We start from the raw sequence: 19,555 nt of genomic DNA on the forward strand, positions 1-19,555 counted from the left end.
CACGCTCTATGGTTGTACACTCTGCAGGCAACTGGTCCACAACCATAGAGCGTGCGCCCAGAGTGGCCACTGCTGAAAGACTCAGGTTGGAAGCCGTGGAAAAAGCCAGGCTGGGATGGCGGCAGCGGCGGAGGTGCCCTGGCTCCGTAATGAGAGCTGGGCCATGCATCATGAGGCTGGGAGGCGGGTGAGCGAGAGCGGAACAGCCGCTCGCGCAACCCCCCCTCTCCAGCTGTGCAGAGCGTCATTCACTGGCATTTGGAAGGTGCCAAGCCGTGGGAGCCAGGTGGCGAAGAGGCACTCATGCGGCTTGCCGATACCCCTAGGTCAGTGAATGGCGCTGTGCCCGGCTGCAAAGGGGATTTGCCGGGTGGCTGCTCATGAGCATGGTCGCTTCATGGCTGTTGTGTTGCGCTGCTGCGACAGCGCAACACAGCCATTCGCCCATGAGGCTGTGCCCGGCTCTTTGGGAGCCTGCTCACAAGAGAGCAGCCACCCAGCAACCCCAAAACAGTAAACCCTTCCCTCATAATAAGGCCCAAGCCATATTTTGTAGGTAAAAAGAAAATAAGACCCTGTCGTATTTTCAGGGAAACGTGGTAGTACGTGTGAAGCATCTTAATTTCAAATGTAATGCTTGCATCTGGAATTTCCATAAGCAAACAGAGAGGAATTCTAGGTGTGCATTGCAAAATATGATGGTTTCTCCTTTAGTTGGTATTAAATTCTGTGTTATTTTTCTGACCAAGTCAAGATCATTTCCAATGAGTACAAATTATTAATGGCTTAAAAATATTAATGGAATGCTGCATTGTTTATACATATGTTATATGGTGCATTGTCTTGTTGCCTCCCCATCTTTCGTCGTTTCTGTAGTAATACCATATGCTTCAGTTTTCCTGCCTTTTCTTATTGGGCTTGTTTTTTTATTGGGATTAATTAGAAAAACACCAGTAATAAGCTAAATATTTTAAATGCCTCTTTGCTATGTATGGTTATGTAATTTAGGAAATGTGACTTGGTTGGAAAAGTAACACAGAATTTAACACCATACCAACTAAATATTTACATGGACTAAATAATGTAAAATTAGGGTTGTCCCTTTTTTGGTTTAAATTGAACATATTTAATTCTATTGCTTGTTGAACCATTGTGAATTTCATAAAAGTACCAAAAAATCCCATTTTTATGCTTGCTTTGAATTCATACTTTTTAATGAATCAGTATTTAGAAGGTATGAATGATAGCACTATTTAGAGAAAAAGAGTTTATTTCTATCAGAGCAAAAGTGTACATTTATGCTTTAACACTGACTGTAAAATAAATTCTCTCATTAATCACGTCCAAAAATATTTTTCATAGACCATAGGAAAACCGAAAGGATCCTTCAGCCAAATATATTAATAATCATCCAGCATTTAGAGGAGAGGGGCGACATGTAAATCTAATAAACAAATAAAATAATATTTAAACGTGGAAATGGACTAAAATATTAAACTTACTTTAAAGTAAAGTAATAATAGTTTTACAATAGTGTCGAAGTGTGAACAATTAAACTGTACAGTTTAAATGCTGAATTAAATGTTTTAAAAAAAAACAGTGTTAAGACCACGAATGCTGTGAAAGCTCTCTGGAGAAGGAGAAAAGGGGAGGTTGCCCACAGATGTTTGAAATGATGGCCTCTCATAGGTTTGAGTGCCAGGAGCCAAGGGAGACAATCTTTGTTCTCACCAGAATTGGAACTTTTAAAACTGACGTTAATTCAGCTAAACTCACTTTTGAATAACAGTCAGAAGTGTTCAATTTAACCACTTTATGGCTATCACAGGCATTCAAATTTGACAGTTGATAAGTTTTACTTTTTTGAGATTTAGGAAATTTTAAACAGATTTTTTTTAAAAAAATATATACATTTGACAAAAAAAAAGATTTAAGAAAGTTTTAAGTGGATTGGAGGACCAGAAAGATTGGAATATTGGTTATCTTTGTGATAAGATTTGAAAAAAAAAACCTATATTAAATATTATATTTGTGGGACACAACCACAAATTGGGGAAAGGATCTGGATGAAATCCTGAATGATGCCATTTTATGGGATTTACAAAGTAGGCTGCTAAAGCTTTGAAGACTGCTCTTGAATGCCAAGGATTGGTGAAAGATCAAATCTTGTGATACCATTGGAATGATTTAAAGGCTAACGTTAACGAAGAGCAAAAAGGAGAAATACAAACATGGAGTATTTCAGGGATAAAGTATTTGATATTTCTGGTAACTTCAAATGGACTCTGCTGAACCAGAACTGAAAAGATGACGATTTCTGGATTGGGTATGGATAAAAGTTAAGGAGAGAAGAGTTATTATTTGTGACTTTTAAAAGAAGGTGAAAAGTTACTATAGCACCTAATGTTTGGTGTGATGAAGGTTGGAAGCCATTTTATTATTGTCTTTGTTGCCTTTTTCTTTTCCTTTTCTTGTTTCTGCACTTTCTGAATTTTTATTGTGGTTTTCTTTTTTCTTCTAGTTTAGTTTCGATTCATTTTTACTAGGCTTATTAAAGCATAAATGATAAAGAAGTACAGTTTAAATGTTGAATCAAATGTAAGTTAACAAACTGTGCCTACTAGTCCTTGATTCAACTGAGCTTTTTATAACATTTCACTGGTTTCAGTTTGTTGAGATTAATGGAACCTTTGTAAGCGCTCCCGTATATTATGCAGCTAGAAAGAATCACATCAAAGTTCTGCTGCATGTTTAACAAGACTTTAAACTAGATGCATGAGCAAGAGAATAGTCCTTTTTAAGGAGGGGGAGGAGCACAGGGACAGACCACCCATCATTTTTAAAGCTTGGTGGATCTTAATGGTGAGTTAATCAATTAAAGCAATTAGATGAAGAGAGCTGAGGGATCTGGATACCAGTAGATGGGGTGCCTCCTCTACGTTCTGACTCCAAAAAGCCGTTGCGCAAAAGAAGAATTGCTTTGCAATATCACAATTTTATCATTATAAATACATGCATCCTGTTTCCCATTCATTCCCTTGGCATGCCCAAAGCAAGTGACAAAGACAGAGTAAAAGGTCATTCAGGCCACAGCTGACTGAATGACCTCTTTTTTGGGGAAAAAATGGATTTGTATTATGTTCAGATAAAACCAGCTTAGGCAGCAGGATCAAATTCAGTTAGCTGAACCTTGATTTGAAGAAAGAGGTCTCATCTCTCTAGCTAAGAATTCTGTGTTGTGTTAAAAGATTAGCCAACATATTGCAGAATAGCTTTCTGTGGGTTAGTTCATAAATCAAGGATTTATCAGTGACCAGATATAGGGTAGTACATCAGACTGGATGGGCTAATCTGTGTGGGAACACCTGGTTATTTAACTATCAGTAGGATTTTAAATATAACAGGTCTCCTTTGGGTCCTTGAATGAAGTCAGTGTAGTTGGTTCAGATATGTATATCTGTTTGTATATTAAGACTATGGAGAGAGTTCTTGCTGTTAATGAACTAGTAGCCGCTAAAATTTCAGAGTTGTGTAAACCAATATGTGTCTTGTATTTATTTTCTTTGTAGCACCATATGGCATTCGGGAAGCCACCAGAAAAATTGGTTCACAGCGTGAAATACCAAAAATGATTGAAAAAAGGTAGGCAGATCTTGGATTATGAATCACAAATCTGAACAGAAAGCTAGCTGTGGCTGTGAAAACATTTGCTGAATGCTATAATCTTCTGCCAAAGTAGTAACCAATTCAACCATGCTGTTTCTAATTAGAGAGTTTTTATATAGCATTTGTTTGGTTTGTGTATCTCTTTTCGGATACATTTTGGGGTTAGAAATTTATCTAAATTATTGCTCCCGTATGGAAAATAGTGGTGCATTTTGGTGTAATCTCTAGAAAATAGATGAAACGGGCAAAAAAGATAATTCACTAATATTAATTAGAGTTCCTTCTCTAAATCTTACCAGATGTTATTGTAACTTTGAAGACCGGCAATAACAATTACTAACACGCTGCATACATGAAAGAGCAGGTTTTCTGTCATGCATGTTTCAAACATGTATGTTTTTGAAATTTTGGTTTATATACTAAACAGGGCTGTTTTGTTCTTGATATGGAATGAAACATAATAGTTCTGGACAAGAGTGGTTTTGTGAGGTAAGAGCAGACAAAATTGTTGCATGGTCAATGTAACTGAGGAGATGTAGGGAGAGGAAGGTCATGAAAAGGTAGATAGTGGGTTAAGTCATGCTGAGGAAACAGCAGTAGCTTGTGGAAAGAGGATCAAACAAGCATAAAGGCCACTTGGAGAAAGGGGAGGGGGCGATGCACTCTACTTTTGCCATATTCAGCCTATTAAATCATTCTGGGATTCTGGGGGTTTTATTTTGGCAAAGACTCAAAAATATTATGGGATTTCTTTTGCCAAACCATGGCTGATCTGAAGTAGTTTGGCTGAACTTTTGCAATATAATTGATTATTTGGGGTTCAAAGCAAAATCTACCTTATGTTTCATCCAAACTCCTATATATAATTGAGTTTGTAAAGCCAATTCCAAATTGGACATGCGTTATGTATGTCAGTAAGGCTATGCTTTAAAGTATTCACCAGAAATCATGAGTTTGAAATCTGTACCAAGTATAATCTTGCATTCTTTACCTTTTCAAGTTCCACTCCATCTCCCACCAAAGTTTATAAAATTGAATCACCATGTGCCTTTCCAGATCCTTATTACTGCTACAATTTTGCTCTTCTTATAGAGTGCCTTATATTTCCTTAAATCCAAACTTTATATAAAAACTTTATTTACACTTATTCTTAATTAGACTAAATAGACCAAGTAGATCAGTGCATTTTTAAAGGCTAGGAGAAAACTTTTAGATTCCTGTGAGAGATAATTAATCTTTAGGTTTTGTTCTTAACTGTGAAATATCTAAGTATCAATAACTATTATTATTTACTTTTCAAAATATCTCCTAGCACTGAAAATCATAACCTAGTTTCTTCAAATTATCAGCTGAGTGATATAATCTTTGACCTGTTAAAATTTGCGGCAAAGTATTTGGTTCTTGGGGGAAGATTGGTCTACTGGTTGCCTGTGTACAAACCAGAGTAAGTATTCTATATTACAATAGTTCTCAGATTTTAATATATGGAACAGGAGAGAATAGATTCTGAAGTCTGTGGGGATATTTTCCCTATTTGTATATTATTTTGTTAGTGAATACTAAACACTGGATATTTGCTAGATTTTACTGAAAATGAAATCATTTGGATTTATTGGTAAACAATTTGCAGCTTAGAAAAGGAGTATTAATTACATATGTAACATCCTTGTTCTAATAAACTCAGGATGGCAGAAACATATTTCTCAAATTTAGAAAAACAGCTTAGTATTGTATGGACAGCTTTTTTTTAAAAAAATGCTTCTATTAGGCAGATTTTAATAATTTATTTCAATAACTGTTGCAAGAAAAATCTACATGGTATATTTATCCTATTTAAACCAAACTTTTATCTGCAACATCTATCTTTCTTTCTTTCTTTCTTTCTTTCTTTCTTTCTTTCTTTCTTTCTTTCTTTCTTTCTTTCTTTCTTTCTTTGTTAAGTCCTCGAGGCTACGACACCATTGACTATCATTGCCGGCCACTGATTGGTTGAGACGCGAGCAGCCAGCTCTAGTATAAAAAGGGCTGTCAGCTGTCAAATGCTTCTGTTTGCCGGGTCGAAGTTTGCCCTACATTTTATTGTGTTATACTGTTAATAAAGGTTGTGTTAGCTTCAACCTGCCTTGCCTCAGTTCCTGTCTGCCTCTTTCTCCCTACAGAACACTAGTGACAAAGGTGGGATCAGGACTGAGGTAAGGAAGAGCGAAGTCACTAATAAGAGCTGCCTCAAGTCACAGGTGACGAGAAGTCGCTCCAAGGCTAATTCTTCAAGTTCTGTCCTTCTAAGGATGGCTAATCTACCAGCATTCACGGCATTCAGCCCAGCCACTGAAACATGGGACACCTACCTCGAGCGATTCGAGTGCTTCCTGGAGGCAAATGACTTCACCGGTTTGTCCATTGGCCGTAAAAGAGGATATTCTCGCATATGTGCATATCAGCGCATATGGCCACGAGATGTTTAGAACAACCAAGGCTTTAGCAGGCCCTCAATCTGTCCATTCGATGACTTGGGAGACTCTTTTGAAGAAACTTAAAAATCATTACTCTCCAACTCCCTCGCGCATAGCCAGATGTTATGCGTTTAGGCAGAGGACCCAGAGAGAAGGGAAAACTGTGAGCGATTACATGGCTTCCCTCAGAACAGCAGCCCTGCACTGTGACTTTCCTGTGCTGGATGATGCCCTGTTAGAACAGCTGGTCTGTGCTATCAAAGACCTCAGACTTCAGCGACGCTTGCTGGCACGAAAAGAGCTGAGCCTTCAGGCAGCCGTGGATGAAGCCATGGCATATGAAATGTCAGACAAATGTACCGCAGAAATTCAGAGATTTCTGCCATCGGCCACCCATGCCAGCAGGGGCCATGCTGTCCACCACGAAGAAGACGACGACGACGAGATTAGCCACCTCAAACTAGCCACCAGGAAAAAACGGACTCAAGCTGATTTTTTACCTTAGGCGGGTTGCCTGGGTTGTGACGGGAACCATGCAAGGTCAGTCTGCAGGTTCAAAGCCGCAATATGCCGTCGGTGTGATAGGAAAGGACATTTAGCCAAGGTCTGCAGAGCGGCTATGCCAATCGATGACCCACCTCCGGAGTGCGCTTTGTCTAGACAATTCGTAAAAAGACTTCCCAAACACCGCGAAGACTGCTTTGCCATCGCAGGTGACCAGCAGCACCCTGATTGGGCTATCAGCCATGCGTCCCTGACTAAGCCTACCCATAAGATATACCTGACTGTGCGCATAGAGGGAGAGCCCTGCAAGATGGAAGTGGACACTGGCTCTTCCAAATCCCTGGTCTCTTGGGCTGCTATCAAACAGATAGTGCCCAGCCTGACCAAAGATCAATTCAGGCAGTGCCCACTTTGCCTCAGAGACTATCAAGGACAGCCAATACCCATTGTGGGTTGCAGCACATTCACAATAGCCAGCAATAACTTCCAGGGGCCTCTTCCCCTCATCATTGTAGATGGCCATCTGCCCAGCCTCCCGGGTCTTGATTGGTTCTCACATTGGGGCTCAACGTCTCCGGCATCCACTCTGTTGTTCCAGATTCCTTCACCGCACTGGCCAGCGAGTTTGCGGACATATTGACAACAAGCTTGGTAAATATATTGGGACCCCCATTTCTTTTAACTTGGACCTCCAGGTGGCGCCAATACGTCTAAAACCCAGGAGAGTGCCTTTTGCTCTTCGGCCCAAAGTAGATTTAGAGCTAGATAAATTAATAGCACAAGGAGTGCTCGAAGCAGTAGACCACTCCTCCTGGGAGACCCCCATAGTAATATCTATTAAGCAGGATGGTAGTATTATAATTTGTGGGGATTTTAAATGCACCATTAATAAAGGGTTGCAAGCCAACCCTTCCCCAGTGCCAGTGGTTCAACATCTGCTCCATTCCTTGGGTCAGGGAAACATTTTTGCCAAGTTAGACTTGGCACAAGCATACCAGCAGCTCCCGGTGGACAAAGCCACTGCCATGGCTCAAACCATCATAACGCATCGGGGAGCTTTCAAATGTAAACGCTTGCAATTTGGGGTCAGTGTAGCCCCGGATATTTTCCAGAGCCTAATGGAGCGGATACTCCAGGGGCTGCCAGGGGTGGTAACCTATTTCGACGACGTGCTTATATCTGCTTTGGACCAAGCTGAGCTCGTCAATAAATTAAGAGCAGTCCAGACCCCTTTCTGCCAAGCGGGGCTGAAACTCAAACAAGAAAAGTGTAGGATAGGGGTCCCCAGTGTAGAATTTTTGGGGTATCTAGTTGATTCCAAAGGCATCCACCCTACTCCGTCCAAGGTAGAGGCAATTAAGAAAACCCCCACGCACTCCTCTAAGGCTGAACTGCAAGTCTTTCTGGGGCTGCTTAATTTTTATTCCATTTTTTTACCCAATAAGGTGTCTTTGGCAGAGCCTCTTCATAGGCTCCAAGACTTCAAGACACCCTGGCATTGGGCGTCTAAGGAAGCCCAAGCCTTTAGGGCAATTAAGGATGTCCTTACATCCAAATTTTTATTAGTGCAATACAGTGATCACCTTCCATTAACTTTGGCGTGTGATGCATCGCCTTATGGCATTGGGGCCGTTCTGAGTCATATCCTACCTAATGGCTCAGAAGCCCCAATTGCCTATTATTCACGCACACTCTCAGCAGCTGAAAGAAATTACAGTCAGCTGGATAAGGAGGCCCTAGCGGATGTAACAGGGGTAAAGCGTTTTCATGATTACGTTTAATTATCAATTGCAATATAGGCCAGGAAAAAACTTGGGGCACGCTGATGCCCTCAGTTGCTGCCCTCTGCCAGCGCCAGTTTTGGACCCTGCTCCTACAGTTTCGGTCATCTTAATTGAAGAGTTGGCCATGCCAGTATCCGCCCGGAATATTGCCAGGCTCTCTGCCACAGACCCCATAATGGCCCAGGTTTTGGACTGGGTGCGCAGGGGATGGCCACAGGGGCCAGTAGATCATGAGTTTCACCCCTATTATATACAGCAGCATGAGCTGTCCGTTCTTAACGGGTGCCTGTTATAGGGCAATAGGGTGGTAGCTCCCCCAAAGCTTAGGTTGCCAATTTTAAGTTGCCTGCACACTGCTCACCCGAGCATTGTGTGGATGAAGGCTTTGGGCCGAAGCTACGTGTGGTGGCCCAAGATTGACCAGGAAATAGAAAACTGGGTAGCCACCTGCTAGCAGCGCCAGCAATCTAGACCAGCTCCCCCTTCTGTGCTCATCAGGGAATGGGACATGCCCCGGGCTCCATGGGCACAAGTCCATTTGGATTTCGCTGGCCCGTTCTTAGGGCAGAACTTCTTGGTCCTCATAGATGCCTACTTGAAGTGGGTGGAGCTGGCACTCATGCCATCCACCACTTTGGAGGCCGTAATTAGGGTGCTGGGGAGGCTATTCGCGACCCATGGGTTGCCTGACATGGTGATTGACAATGGGCCCCAGTTCACATCGGCACCCTTCCAGATGTTTTTAGGCCAGCATGGCATACGACACGCCCCGACGGCCCCGTTCTACCCCGACGGAAATGGCCTGGCAAAACGAACTGTCCGGTCGGCTAAGGAGGCATTGGGCTGCCTGGGGCCAGGGAATTAGCACGACAAACTGTCCCAATACCTCCTGGCACAGCATACAACCCCATTCCCAATCACCAAGAAAAGTCCCGCAGAACGGCTTACGGGTCGTCGCCTCCAGATAACCCTGGACTGGCTACACCCTGGTTATGCAGCAGAGAAAAGCCCCCTCACAGGGGCTTTAATGTGAGACCCAGTCTACGCCCAAAACTATTGGGCCAGACCAAGGTGGCTTCCCCGACAAACCACGCAACTAACTGGACCCTACTCTTATAAGGTCCAGCTCAGTGACGGGCGAATGTGGTGCCGACACATCAACCAGGTCATACGGTGAGCCACCAGCACAGCAGACCAACACCAGGTGCAGGTCCAATCCTACCTCGGAGAACTAATATCGACAGAGGCTGCTCCAGTGCAGACAGAGCCACACACAACACCCCCCACTGATGCGTTCTTGTCGCCAGGCTTACCTGTCAGTCCCGCAGCGGTCAAGTTTTCCGCCGACTCAGCTGCGCAGTCTCCTGATGTTCCACAGGACTCTCCACCAGCGGCTCCTCCTTTGGCCACCGTCCCTGAACTAAGGAGATCTGGGCGGAGTCGATGCTGGCGAGCGTATTTGGCTGACTACGCATGTGCTAACTGGGAGGAGAGGGATGTTAAGTCCTCGAGGCTATGATGCCATTGACTACATTGCCGGCCCCTGATTGGTTGAGACGCAAGCTGCCAGGTTGCGGGAGAATACAGCCATTCTATTGGTTCAGCGTCTGACAGCTCTAGTATAAAAAGGGCTGTCAGCTGTCAATGTTGCTGTTTGCCAGGTCGAGCTTTGCCTTACATTTTGCTGTGTTATACTGTTAATAAAGGTTGTGTTAGCTTCAACCTGCCTTGCGTCAGTTCCTGTCCGCCTCGTTCTCCCTACAGAACACTTTTTCTTTCTTTCTTTCTTCTTTCTTTCTTCTTTCTTTCTTTCTTTCTTTCTTTCTTTCTTTCTTTCTTTCTTTCTTTCTTTCTTTCTTTCTTTCTTTCTTTCTTTCTTTCTTTCTTTCTTTCTTGGATTCTGAAAGCAATTAGCACACATTGTTTCTGGAAAATTTAATAAGGCTATGAACCATGTGGAAGTGTATAGTCTAATTCAGTTTGAATCAACCCCTCTGGCAGTTCTGTTTCAGATTCACATATTACCGTTCATAAGCTCTTTGACTGTTTATTCCTTCCAGATATACAGAAGAGATTATACCTCAGCACCCTTGCCTGAAACTCGTTAGCAACTGTGAGCAGACGCTTTCCAACCACACATCAAGATACCTGATAACCATGGAAAAGGTGAAAGAATTTGAGGTAATTGTTTGGATGGGCTTTCATGCAAGGAAGGAGCTGTCAGCTTTCTCATGGCTTTTTGTACTGCACTGTTGTAAGGTGTTTACCATGCCAAGCTATATTTTTAAAGCAAGTTTAGAAAGTTTGTGAATGCTTATAAATATCGAAACAGAAAGCCAAAATATTTAATGAACTTGAACACAGTCCAGGAAAGAAGTGTTTAGTTTCATTTCCATTCTTTCTGAAGAATATTGGATGTTTAAAAAAGTATCCCCCCCCTTGTTTTATTTTCTTCACTTTAATTTAATTTTCTTCATTTTACTTGCTTTAGTTAAGCGTGGCACATTGACTTCACTTAAAAGGTTATGATTTTTCCCTATTCTCTGTAAGGGAGGACGGTGATCACAATTTTGGAATATTTTGTCAGGGTGTCTCTTTGTTTGGATACATAGACCAGATCCGATTCTGATACTCGTCTGAATTTATGGATCTTCCCTCACTCATTTTAAAAGTATGAAAGTCATCTGAAAGCAGTCTCTAGATAGAGTCTCTAGATACAGTTCCCTGGCCTGCTATATTAATGTGAATCTGAGCTGGTTTCAGCTCGTACAATGAAACTTCAAAGAGAATAGAAGGGAAAGGAAGACACCATCCTTCTAGTGGGTGTATTAAATTCATACAGTCCTCTGTCTGCACGATTCATGTGGGGAACATCATATGGAGACGTCATTACTAGATGTTGATTGTTACCAGCTTTCAGGTTTCTTTTTCATATCTAACATTATTAAAAGAGACCCAAAATTAATCAGAGTGAGGAACAATAAAAAAACCAGTTAAGACAAGTGAAAAATCATTTACATTTAATAAATTTTGAACTATGTATCACTGAGTAATCTCATTTTAGTAAGACAAAGTAAAGCATTTTATTATTTTTATGACAGGGCAATCCTTTTCGTGTCTTCTCAAATATCATTTCTCCTGACTTCATGGGGAACTCTCTGGCAGCAGTTGGATTTTTTAAAATCTCAATTTCTGACATGAACTTTAAAAACTTTACCATAACTTGGTAAAGTTATGCAATTTTTCTTGCTATGATCAGTAACACTGAAAATACACACGTGTGTGCATACACATATTCTAAGTACTTTGTGACGCAGTACTCTATTAGCAATAGCATTTGTTACATTTCCCCACTTTTTAGTGTACCAAGAATTTAAGGAGCTTCTCCTGTTCTAACATTTGAAAGGGATGGGAGTACCATAATTTTACATTGATGAAAATAAGCATGCATACATTGACAAAGAAATATTTTCTAATTATGATGTTGGAAAATTACTTGAAAAACCCTTAACCATAAAATAACAAAACACTTAATAGAATTGTTTTTAATTTTTTATTATCTGCACTGAGTATCTTGTTTGAAATGGTCTATTGATGTGCTATTATATTGCATAGGTTATCTGTCAGGACCCAATTTTAAATAAATGTGTAATTCTGTACCAATAAATTAGTTTTGGTCATTTGACATTTAAATTGCTTGCACTGCTGGGAAGAAAATACAGTAACTGTCTTAAGAGAACAAGAAAAACTATTTTAAACATTTAGTCTGCATTAAATGGGTTTCCATGCTCAAGTAAGGCTTTAGGGTGACAGAGAATAGAAAATTAACAAATAGTTGATCTATAAATAGCAAGATGTATGTATTACTTTGCAGTTGGTTAAAGGCAATATTGTCTTTAAATTAATGGTTTGAACTGTAAGATATTTTCATGCTCTAACAATGATATAAAACATTATTGTTGTGTATACCTTACAATAGGAGCATATTAGTGACACTCTAGTAGCTTTTCATCATAGCATAGCATTTTAATAAAAACCTATTAAAAATCTTAAAAGTCCGTTTTGCCAGTCACAGTTCAGAGATTAAGATTTAATCTTAAGATTTAAGACAAATAAATAAATAAATTTTAAAAAGATTAAAAAAATAAAGTCCTTTGACTTCCAGTTTGTAAAAATAGCTTTAAACATGACAGTGGTTAATGCAGTAATCTCAAGGAACAGGATCCCATCATAATATTTTAGTTTAGCTGTGATGATGGTGTCATCTAAGCATCTTCCGTATGTTGATGCATCACCATCCAGCCTCTAATCCATCCTCTAGTTGTATTTGACCAGCATATCAGCTTGTAACCTTATGTTAATAGTAATATAGGATAAACATTTATGTTTGTTAGAATTAGTGTTGGTAGCATTTACTGTAATATCACGGTACACATTTTTGTGATAATGTATATTTTAAGCAAATTGATTTTGAAAATGTTATCCATACTGGTACTGTTCAGATCAATATGCCTAAGATCTTATTATTAAGGGAGCAAATGCGTTAAAATCTTTTCTTGAGAATATTTGTTATATAGGTTGAATCTTTTTATGCCTGGAATTTTCAAAGATTTACTCACATTATCTTTATTGAGCTAACTTTAAATTTCTCAACATATGAGTGCTTTCAGAAATTGAATTCTTCTGCATTCGGAAACCAAAATGTACATTTGCAGCTTTGGCTACTCCTATGAGCTTTGTGTTTGCAGTGTAAAATACATGCTAAAAACACCTATTGGTTAATTCATTTTTATTTGGTTATTTGCTTGTTATCTCAAGCAATCTTCCTATATAAATATTTCTTTCTTTCTTTCTTTCTTTCTTTCTTTCTTTCTTTCTTTCTTTCTTTCTTTCTTTCTTTCTTTCTTTCTTTCTTTCTTTCTTTCTTTCTGTTAAGTCCTCGAGGCTACGACGCCATATATAACCATCTGTTTTCTGATTTATTTTTTTCTTTGTATGTTTCAGTTAAAAGGAAAGGATTGCTAAAGGAGGGAATACACAAATTTAATGCTCACCTAGATCTGAACTTTAACAAACAATAATTTAGTAAATTGAGACCAATGTCTTCAGATATGCAGTGTTCCTAACATAACTTTATAAGCGTGCACTAATATGTTTGGTTAGGGAAATGTTTCGCACTAACAGGCATTTATATTTTCGTTATGCATTTACTAATAGAATTAATTCTGCCTTGCATTTTGGCTCACATTAAGGACTCTTCACAGCAACAAATAATGCACAAAATAAAGAAATTATCAACAGGATATTAAAACAATTGCAAAATACAAGAAGTATCATAGGTCTCTCTCTGAACATTATGAAGAGTAATTTAAAACCCTGGAGTGGGGTAGAATGGGGTGTCAGTTAAAATGACTGTTTTACATCCAATTCATATATTTTGAAATATCATTCAAGTCTCCTCATGATGAAAACGATTGGCAGGTATGCTCATTCAGAGGGCCTAATCCATTTTGTTATCGATTATCTCATCATCTTCATCAGCCGATCTTTGCAGGAATCAGCAACCAAATATTTTAGAAAAATGAAGAGCAGGGTAAGAATTAATATTGTTGCCATAGTTTAGCAGTTGAGCTCTTCTAGCATTTCAAGACATACCAAAGCGTCTTTTAACATTGTCACATTGTCTTTTAATCCCATATAGGAGGACGACTATAATTCTCACATATTGGATAGCCAGTATCTGCAATACAAATGTCATGATTCCTTTCGTGAGAAATATTTCAGTGGAGTGACGAAGAGGATTGCCAAGGAAAAAAAAGACAGCCAAAAGTAATCTGTTTGGAAAGGAAAAAATGAAAGCAAGGAACGCACAAGGCTTGTATTTGGCTATTAGAACATCTGGACCTCTACATTATGTAGAAGCTTCAGAGAACAAATACTGTTTTTAATTTTTTTTTAAACTCAAAGCAAAAACCACAACATAAGTGAAGGACAGTTCTTTTTCATTAACTTTGTTTATACCAGATTATTGCACAAGAATTTTTTTGACCTTTATTTAATTTATTTTAGGACTTCAAGTTCTAATGATAATTGATTACAACCTTTATCACTATTAGCCTTTCAGTCTATTACCTCTAGCAAAAATGAAGACTATTGTTTGGCTTTTTTTAGCTGTGAACATCTGGAAGTCTTAGGAATAATACAATGGTGTTTTGGTTTAATTTTTTTTCCTGTTGTGAAGATCTATTTCATTTTCCTTTATTCTTTTGTAACCGCCATACAATAAATTTAGAAAAGTTTGTTCTGAATTTTAAAATTATATTGTCTGTCGCAGCAATTATCATTTCTTACTGCCATTTCTAGAGCCAATACACCCTCTTCCTTCCTGCCAAGGATCCCGTGTGGTATTCTACATCTGAAGCTCATCTGTACGTTGGATCTACTATCACTTTAAATAAGCCCTGGTATTGCTGCTTTTGGTATTTGTGTTGCTATTTTTAAAATGATTGTTATGGTGGTTGTTATTTTCCCCTTTTGTTTGTTAATCAGTTTTATGCCACTATAGGAAGGCAGGTTGTGACTATTAGAAATAGTGAAGTCTCCCTTCTACTAACTGACCTATGCCAAATTTGTTTCCTCTGTTCTTTCTTAAATATCAATAATTGACATCTGTCCTTATTTGCATAACTTCCAGCTTGGATTTTTAAGATGTTCCACTCATGTTTGGCAATCCTACATTTGTGATGATCATACACTTGTTAAAGGATTTTTATATTTAGTAATGGATTCTGGGATAAGTTCATAATATTGTGTTAAGCTTCTCAGCAATGATGTAAATTAAAAAAAAAACAGTAACTTTTTACAAAACACAAATACTAGATGCAGTGGAAACAAGCAAGGATAAGAAATGGGAGGGGAAATCACATTCTGTTGCTGCCAAATGTCTGGTGACTAAAATGATATAATGAGAAGATTGCCATTTGAGGGTTTTTTTTCCCCAAAAGAGCAGCACCATTGCTCTTTGTCCCTGCCCCTTTTTCTCTCTTTCTCTTTTTATTTTTCTCTTTTCTCCTGCCTCCACCTCTCTTTAAACATACAATTTGCTTCTAAAACCAGAAAATACCTGAGACAAGGCTGCCCCCTTGCAAGTTCCTTCTGACCTCTTGTCTCTCTCAAAGATGGATTGGCTTTTTCCTTGCCAGAAATGGGTCATTTGCTTTGGCAATAAGAGATTGTTTTGGCTCCTAAGAGCCAAGCTGACTGATTCAACTGTGTTAAATTCCAGTCTCTTGCCCCTGGCAGAGGCAATTGGTTCTGATGGTGCTTTGGGGTGCTTTGAAATTTTCCCCCCAGTGTTTAAGACATTATTTTGGACTATTGTTTTCTTTCATGCCACTTTTTTCATTACCACGGTAGGCAAGAAGAAGAACAAGACTGCTATGTTGTTTTGTTTTTAATGAGACTATATATATATATATATATATATATATATATATATATATATATATATATATATATATATATATATATATATATATATATATATATATATATATATATATATATATATATATATATATATATATATATATACACCACTATATACACTGTATATACAATGTCTATATTGTGTTCCAATATTTGAGGGACTGCCACAAACAAGAGGGAATCAACCTATTCTCTAAAGCACCCGAGGGTAGGACAAGAAGCAATGGGTGGAAACTAATCAAGGAAAGAACCAACCCCCTTGTAAAGGTGGTTACCATCCATCTTTTTGTGTTTAGTCATCACCTTTGAAGATGGACCTGATGGATCTGCATATGTCTGCTTTGGAACCAAGGCAAAAAATGGAAATCTCTTAGTGGTGGTAGGTGGTGAGGGAAAGACAAAAGAATGACTGATGCCTGCTGGTGAGGTAGAGCTGGCAGGGTGATGGTAGCTGTTGACCATTGAGTCTTTTTCCTTTCTGGTGGGAGGGGATCCTTGGGGATATGTTGGGATGGAGAGAAGGGGTGCAGTTTTCTTTACAGTACATGTCTCCTTTGTCACTCTTCCCACAGCAAAGTGGCAGGCAATTTTGTAGGTCAACGGAGGAAGAAGAGGCAGCTTCATCAGGGCTCTGCTGAAGGTCATGAGAGGTGAAAATGGTGCCAGCCTCTATTATATTTGAAAAAAAGATGATCCAATAGATCATAGGGGTTTTTAAAGATTTATATGGAAACCACAACACCTCAATCTTGAATTTTTCAGGTTTAAAAATAAAATGACTGTATCACCAGTGATGTATTAGATCACATTTTTATATGATGGACAGCTTGCAGTTATGTCTTTTATAAAGCAAAGTGGAGACTGTATTACCTGCATTTCAGGAATTTATATTTTCATTGCACTCTTTTTCCACATTTCACAAGTTTCCATAGAAAATATTTCATCAGCTGCTCCTAATTTATTTGATTTTAAGAGACAGTTTGAAACTATCTTGAAACTAAACAGAAATTTACTGATCGAGAAGCAGATGTAGAAATGGTAAAGTTCTGGATTTGACTAGCTTTGCTATGGACTAAAAAAAATCTCATCTATCATGCTGCTTCTTTCTTTAAAAGGAACATACAAAGTTTAGAACATAGCTACTAACAAAATATATTAAAGGAAAATAAGAGAACAATATTTCTTTCTCTGTCTCTGTCTCTGTCTCTCTCTCTCTCTCACACACACACACACACACACACTGTATATCTTTCTTGCTGCCGTTGTGAATCACTGCACTTGTTAAGTTAGTAATTTCAGTTGTTGGGGAATCTGGCTTCCCCATTGACTTTGTCAGAAGATTTCAAATGGTGATCACATGACCTTGGGTTACAGCAATGGTCATAAGTGTGAACCAGTTGCCAAGCACCTGAATTTTTATCACATGATCATGGGAATGCTGCAAGGGTTATAACTGAAAAAATTTTTCAGTGCCATCGTAACTTTGAATGGTCACTAAATGAACTAAATTGAGGACTACCTGTGTGTATAGTATAGCATAATATAGTATAGCATATACTTTATGATATAGCTTGTTGTTCAAGTAAAATCAAGAGGGAGGGGATTTTAATGTGGACTGGGAATCATCACTGCATAATTCCATGTCTAAAATAGCATGGCAATAATTCTCTGGTAAACCATCTAAAATGCGTGAAGTCAATCTTCATCAAATACTTCGAAAATGAGAAATCATGCTCTAGGCAAAGTGGTTTTTAAGTAGAGATCAGTTGACTAACATATTCCTACAATTTTAAATTCGAACATATTTTTTTCAGTATTCCTAGATATGGAATCAGTAAGGGTTTATTATTCATTCGATTCAGCATTTAGATTTTAAAAAATATATACTTCAGGAATATTGGTGTTTTGCAGAATCATTATGACAAATATCAGCTTGAGCTTGTTAATTACACCAATTTTGACCAGGGAATGACCTGCCAAAAATTGAAAGGCTTTACAAAATGCTATTACACAATAAAAAATAAGGGCAAATATTCATCTTTTAAAAGGGAGGAGATTTAATACACTTTTACCAGTGTAGGAACATTATGGAATAGACAAAAATATGGAATGTTTCATAATTAAGTCAGGATTTCAAATCATTTTTTTAAAAAAATCTACGGCTAGTGCCAAGAGTCTTCTGCTGTCTCTTATTTTTAACACTTGTATTTCTTATATTTGGCAAAAAAAATCATTCCAGCTGTGACTTGGCCAAAATGCTTTTCTGAAATTCCTACTAATTTGGATTAAACTCGATGTTTGAAAGCCTCAAACTGCAATCCTGGCAAGCAAACTGCTGAGGCCCCACTACTTCTTCCAAACTCTTATCTGCTGAGGCATTTAAAATGACCCAAGAGAATGGTGAAATCTAGCTTGTTTCTTTCCACAGACAGACAACTTAGTGGGTGGAGCTCAATTTTTAATCTTTCCACTACTACTTCTAGCTCCCATGCTTCCTCTTCAAACTGTTCCAGAAGGTTGGAAGAATTCTCTTGCGTTTGGAATTCTATGTGAAGTTTAAAAAATAATTGAAGAAATTGCCAGAAACATGTATATTCTTCACCTATGTTTTTAAAAAACTCTGATAAAGCTGTATCATATTATATTTTTATTGACTTTCAAATATTTTCCAAATTTTGTCTCAAGAGAGAATAATTAATGTCACTTTTGGTTTCATACAATAATTTTTGGGGAGTTTGCAGAGAAGATTCTTTCACCCACCCCGTCCCCATTGGCTTCCTTTATTTCTGCTGTGGAAGCAGGAAGAAGAAAGAAGCAGCTGTAAACGTTCCTAATTCAGCAGCAAAATAAATTATTCAGGCAAATAAGTGATCTTGATGAATAGTATGTTTTCATTTTAGCAAAGAAGTTTGTAACAACCATCTAACATGATTTCCAATCATGTCTCTTGCCCATTTGCACAAGACTTCAATTCTACATCTTGAGATAAAAATGGCTATTTTGCTTTTGAGTGGGTAACAGTTGCCTTGCCAAAAGATTGTTCATCTCTACACACTGAATGAGTTGCTTGGTTGGATAATTGGCTTTTATGTCTTGTTTATATTAAGTAAAGAGAAAAACTCAGGGCTGAAGTCTTGAAGGACAAAAGCCAAGTAATATCTTCATGCTTTAGTTCTTTATGTGTAGATAAATATTGTACCCAAGATAGAGTTCTGTACAAGTTGTGCAGAAATGTTAGAAATTAAGAATGCTTTCAGAAATAGAAGTGTTAATAGTTTATTTTTTATTATTTAACAAAATAGAAAGTAAATGAACAGAAGAGAAATCCAAATCAAATCAATATTTGCTGTAACCACTCTTGGCCGTCAAAACAGCACAATTCTTCTAGGTACACTTACACACTGTTTTTGAATGAATTTGGCAAGTCTCCTTCAAACTTGTTCGTAAAATCTTGGAAAACTAACCACAGACCTTACCTGGATGTAGGCTGCCTCAAATTCTTCATGAAATTCCAAACAGACTTGATAATGTTGAGATCATGCCTCTGTGGTGGCCAAACCATCACTTCCAAGACTACTATTACTACTACTTTATGCTGAAATTAGTTCTTAATGACATTGACTGTATGTCTGGCACCATTGTCCTGCTGCAGATTAGATT

The 19,555-nt window shown here is 38.4% G+C and overlaps 1 protein-coding gene across 4 annotated transcripts in view; it reads left to right on the forward strand.

Annotated features, from left to right (window-relative positions):
* The window catches only part of TRMT11 (tRNA methyltransferase 11 homolog), a 38,572-nt gene extending 20,533 nt beyond the window's left edge, over positions 1–18,039 (forward strand). For all 4 annotated transcript variants that reach the window (XM_081941796.1, XM_081941793.1, XM_081941794.1 and 1 more), the window contains exons 10-14: positions 3,570–3,642; positions 4,979–5,110; positions 10,468–10,588; positions 14,109–14,835; positions 16,192–18,039. In XM_081941796.1, the coding sequence (XP_081797922.1) occupies positions 3,570–3,642; positions 4,979–5,110; positions 10,468–10,588; positions 14,109–14,240 (458 nt within the window). In that variant the 3' untranslated portion in view covers positions 14,241–14,835; positions 16,192–18,039. The remainder of the gene's footprint in view (positions 1–3,569; positions 3,643–4,978; positions 5,111–10,467; positions 10,589–14,108; positions 14,836–16,191) is intronic.
* Positions 18,040–19,555: the final 1,516 nt, after the last annotated feature.

The sequence above is a fragment of the Natrix helvetica genome, assembly GCF_964273705.1.
Source record: "Natrix helvetica genome assembly, chromosome: 2".
Taxonomy (NCBI): Eukaryota; Metazoa; Chordata; class Lepidosauria; order Squamata; family Natricidae; genus Natrix; species Natrix helvetica.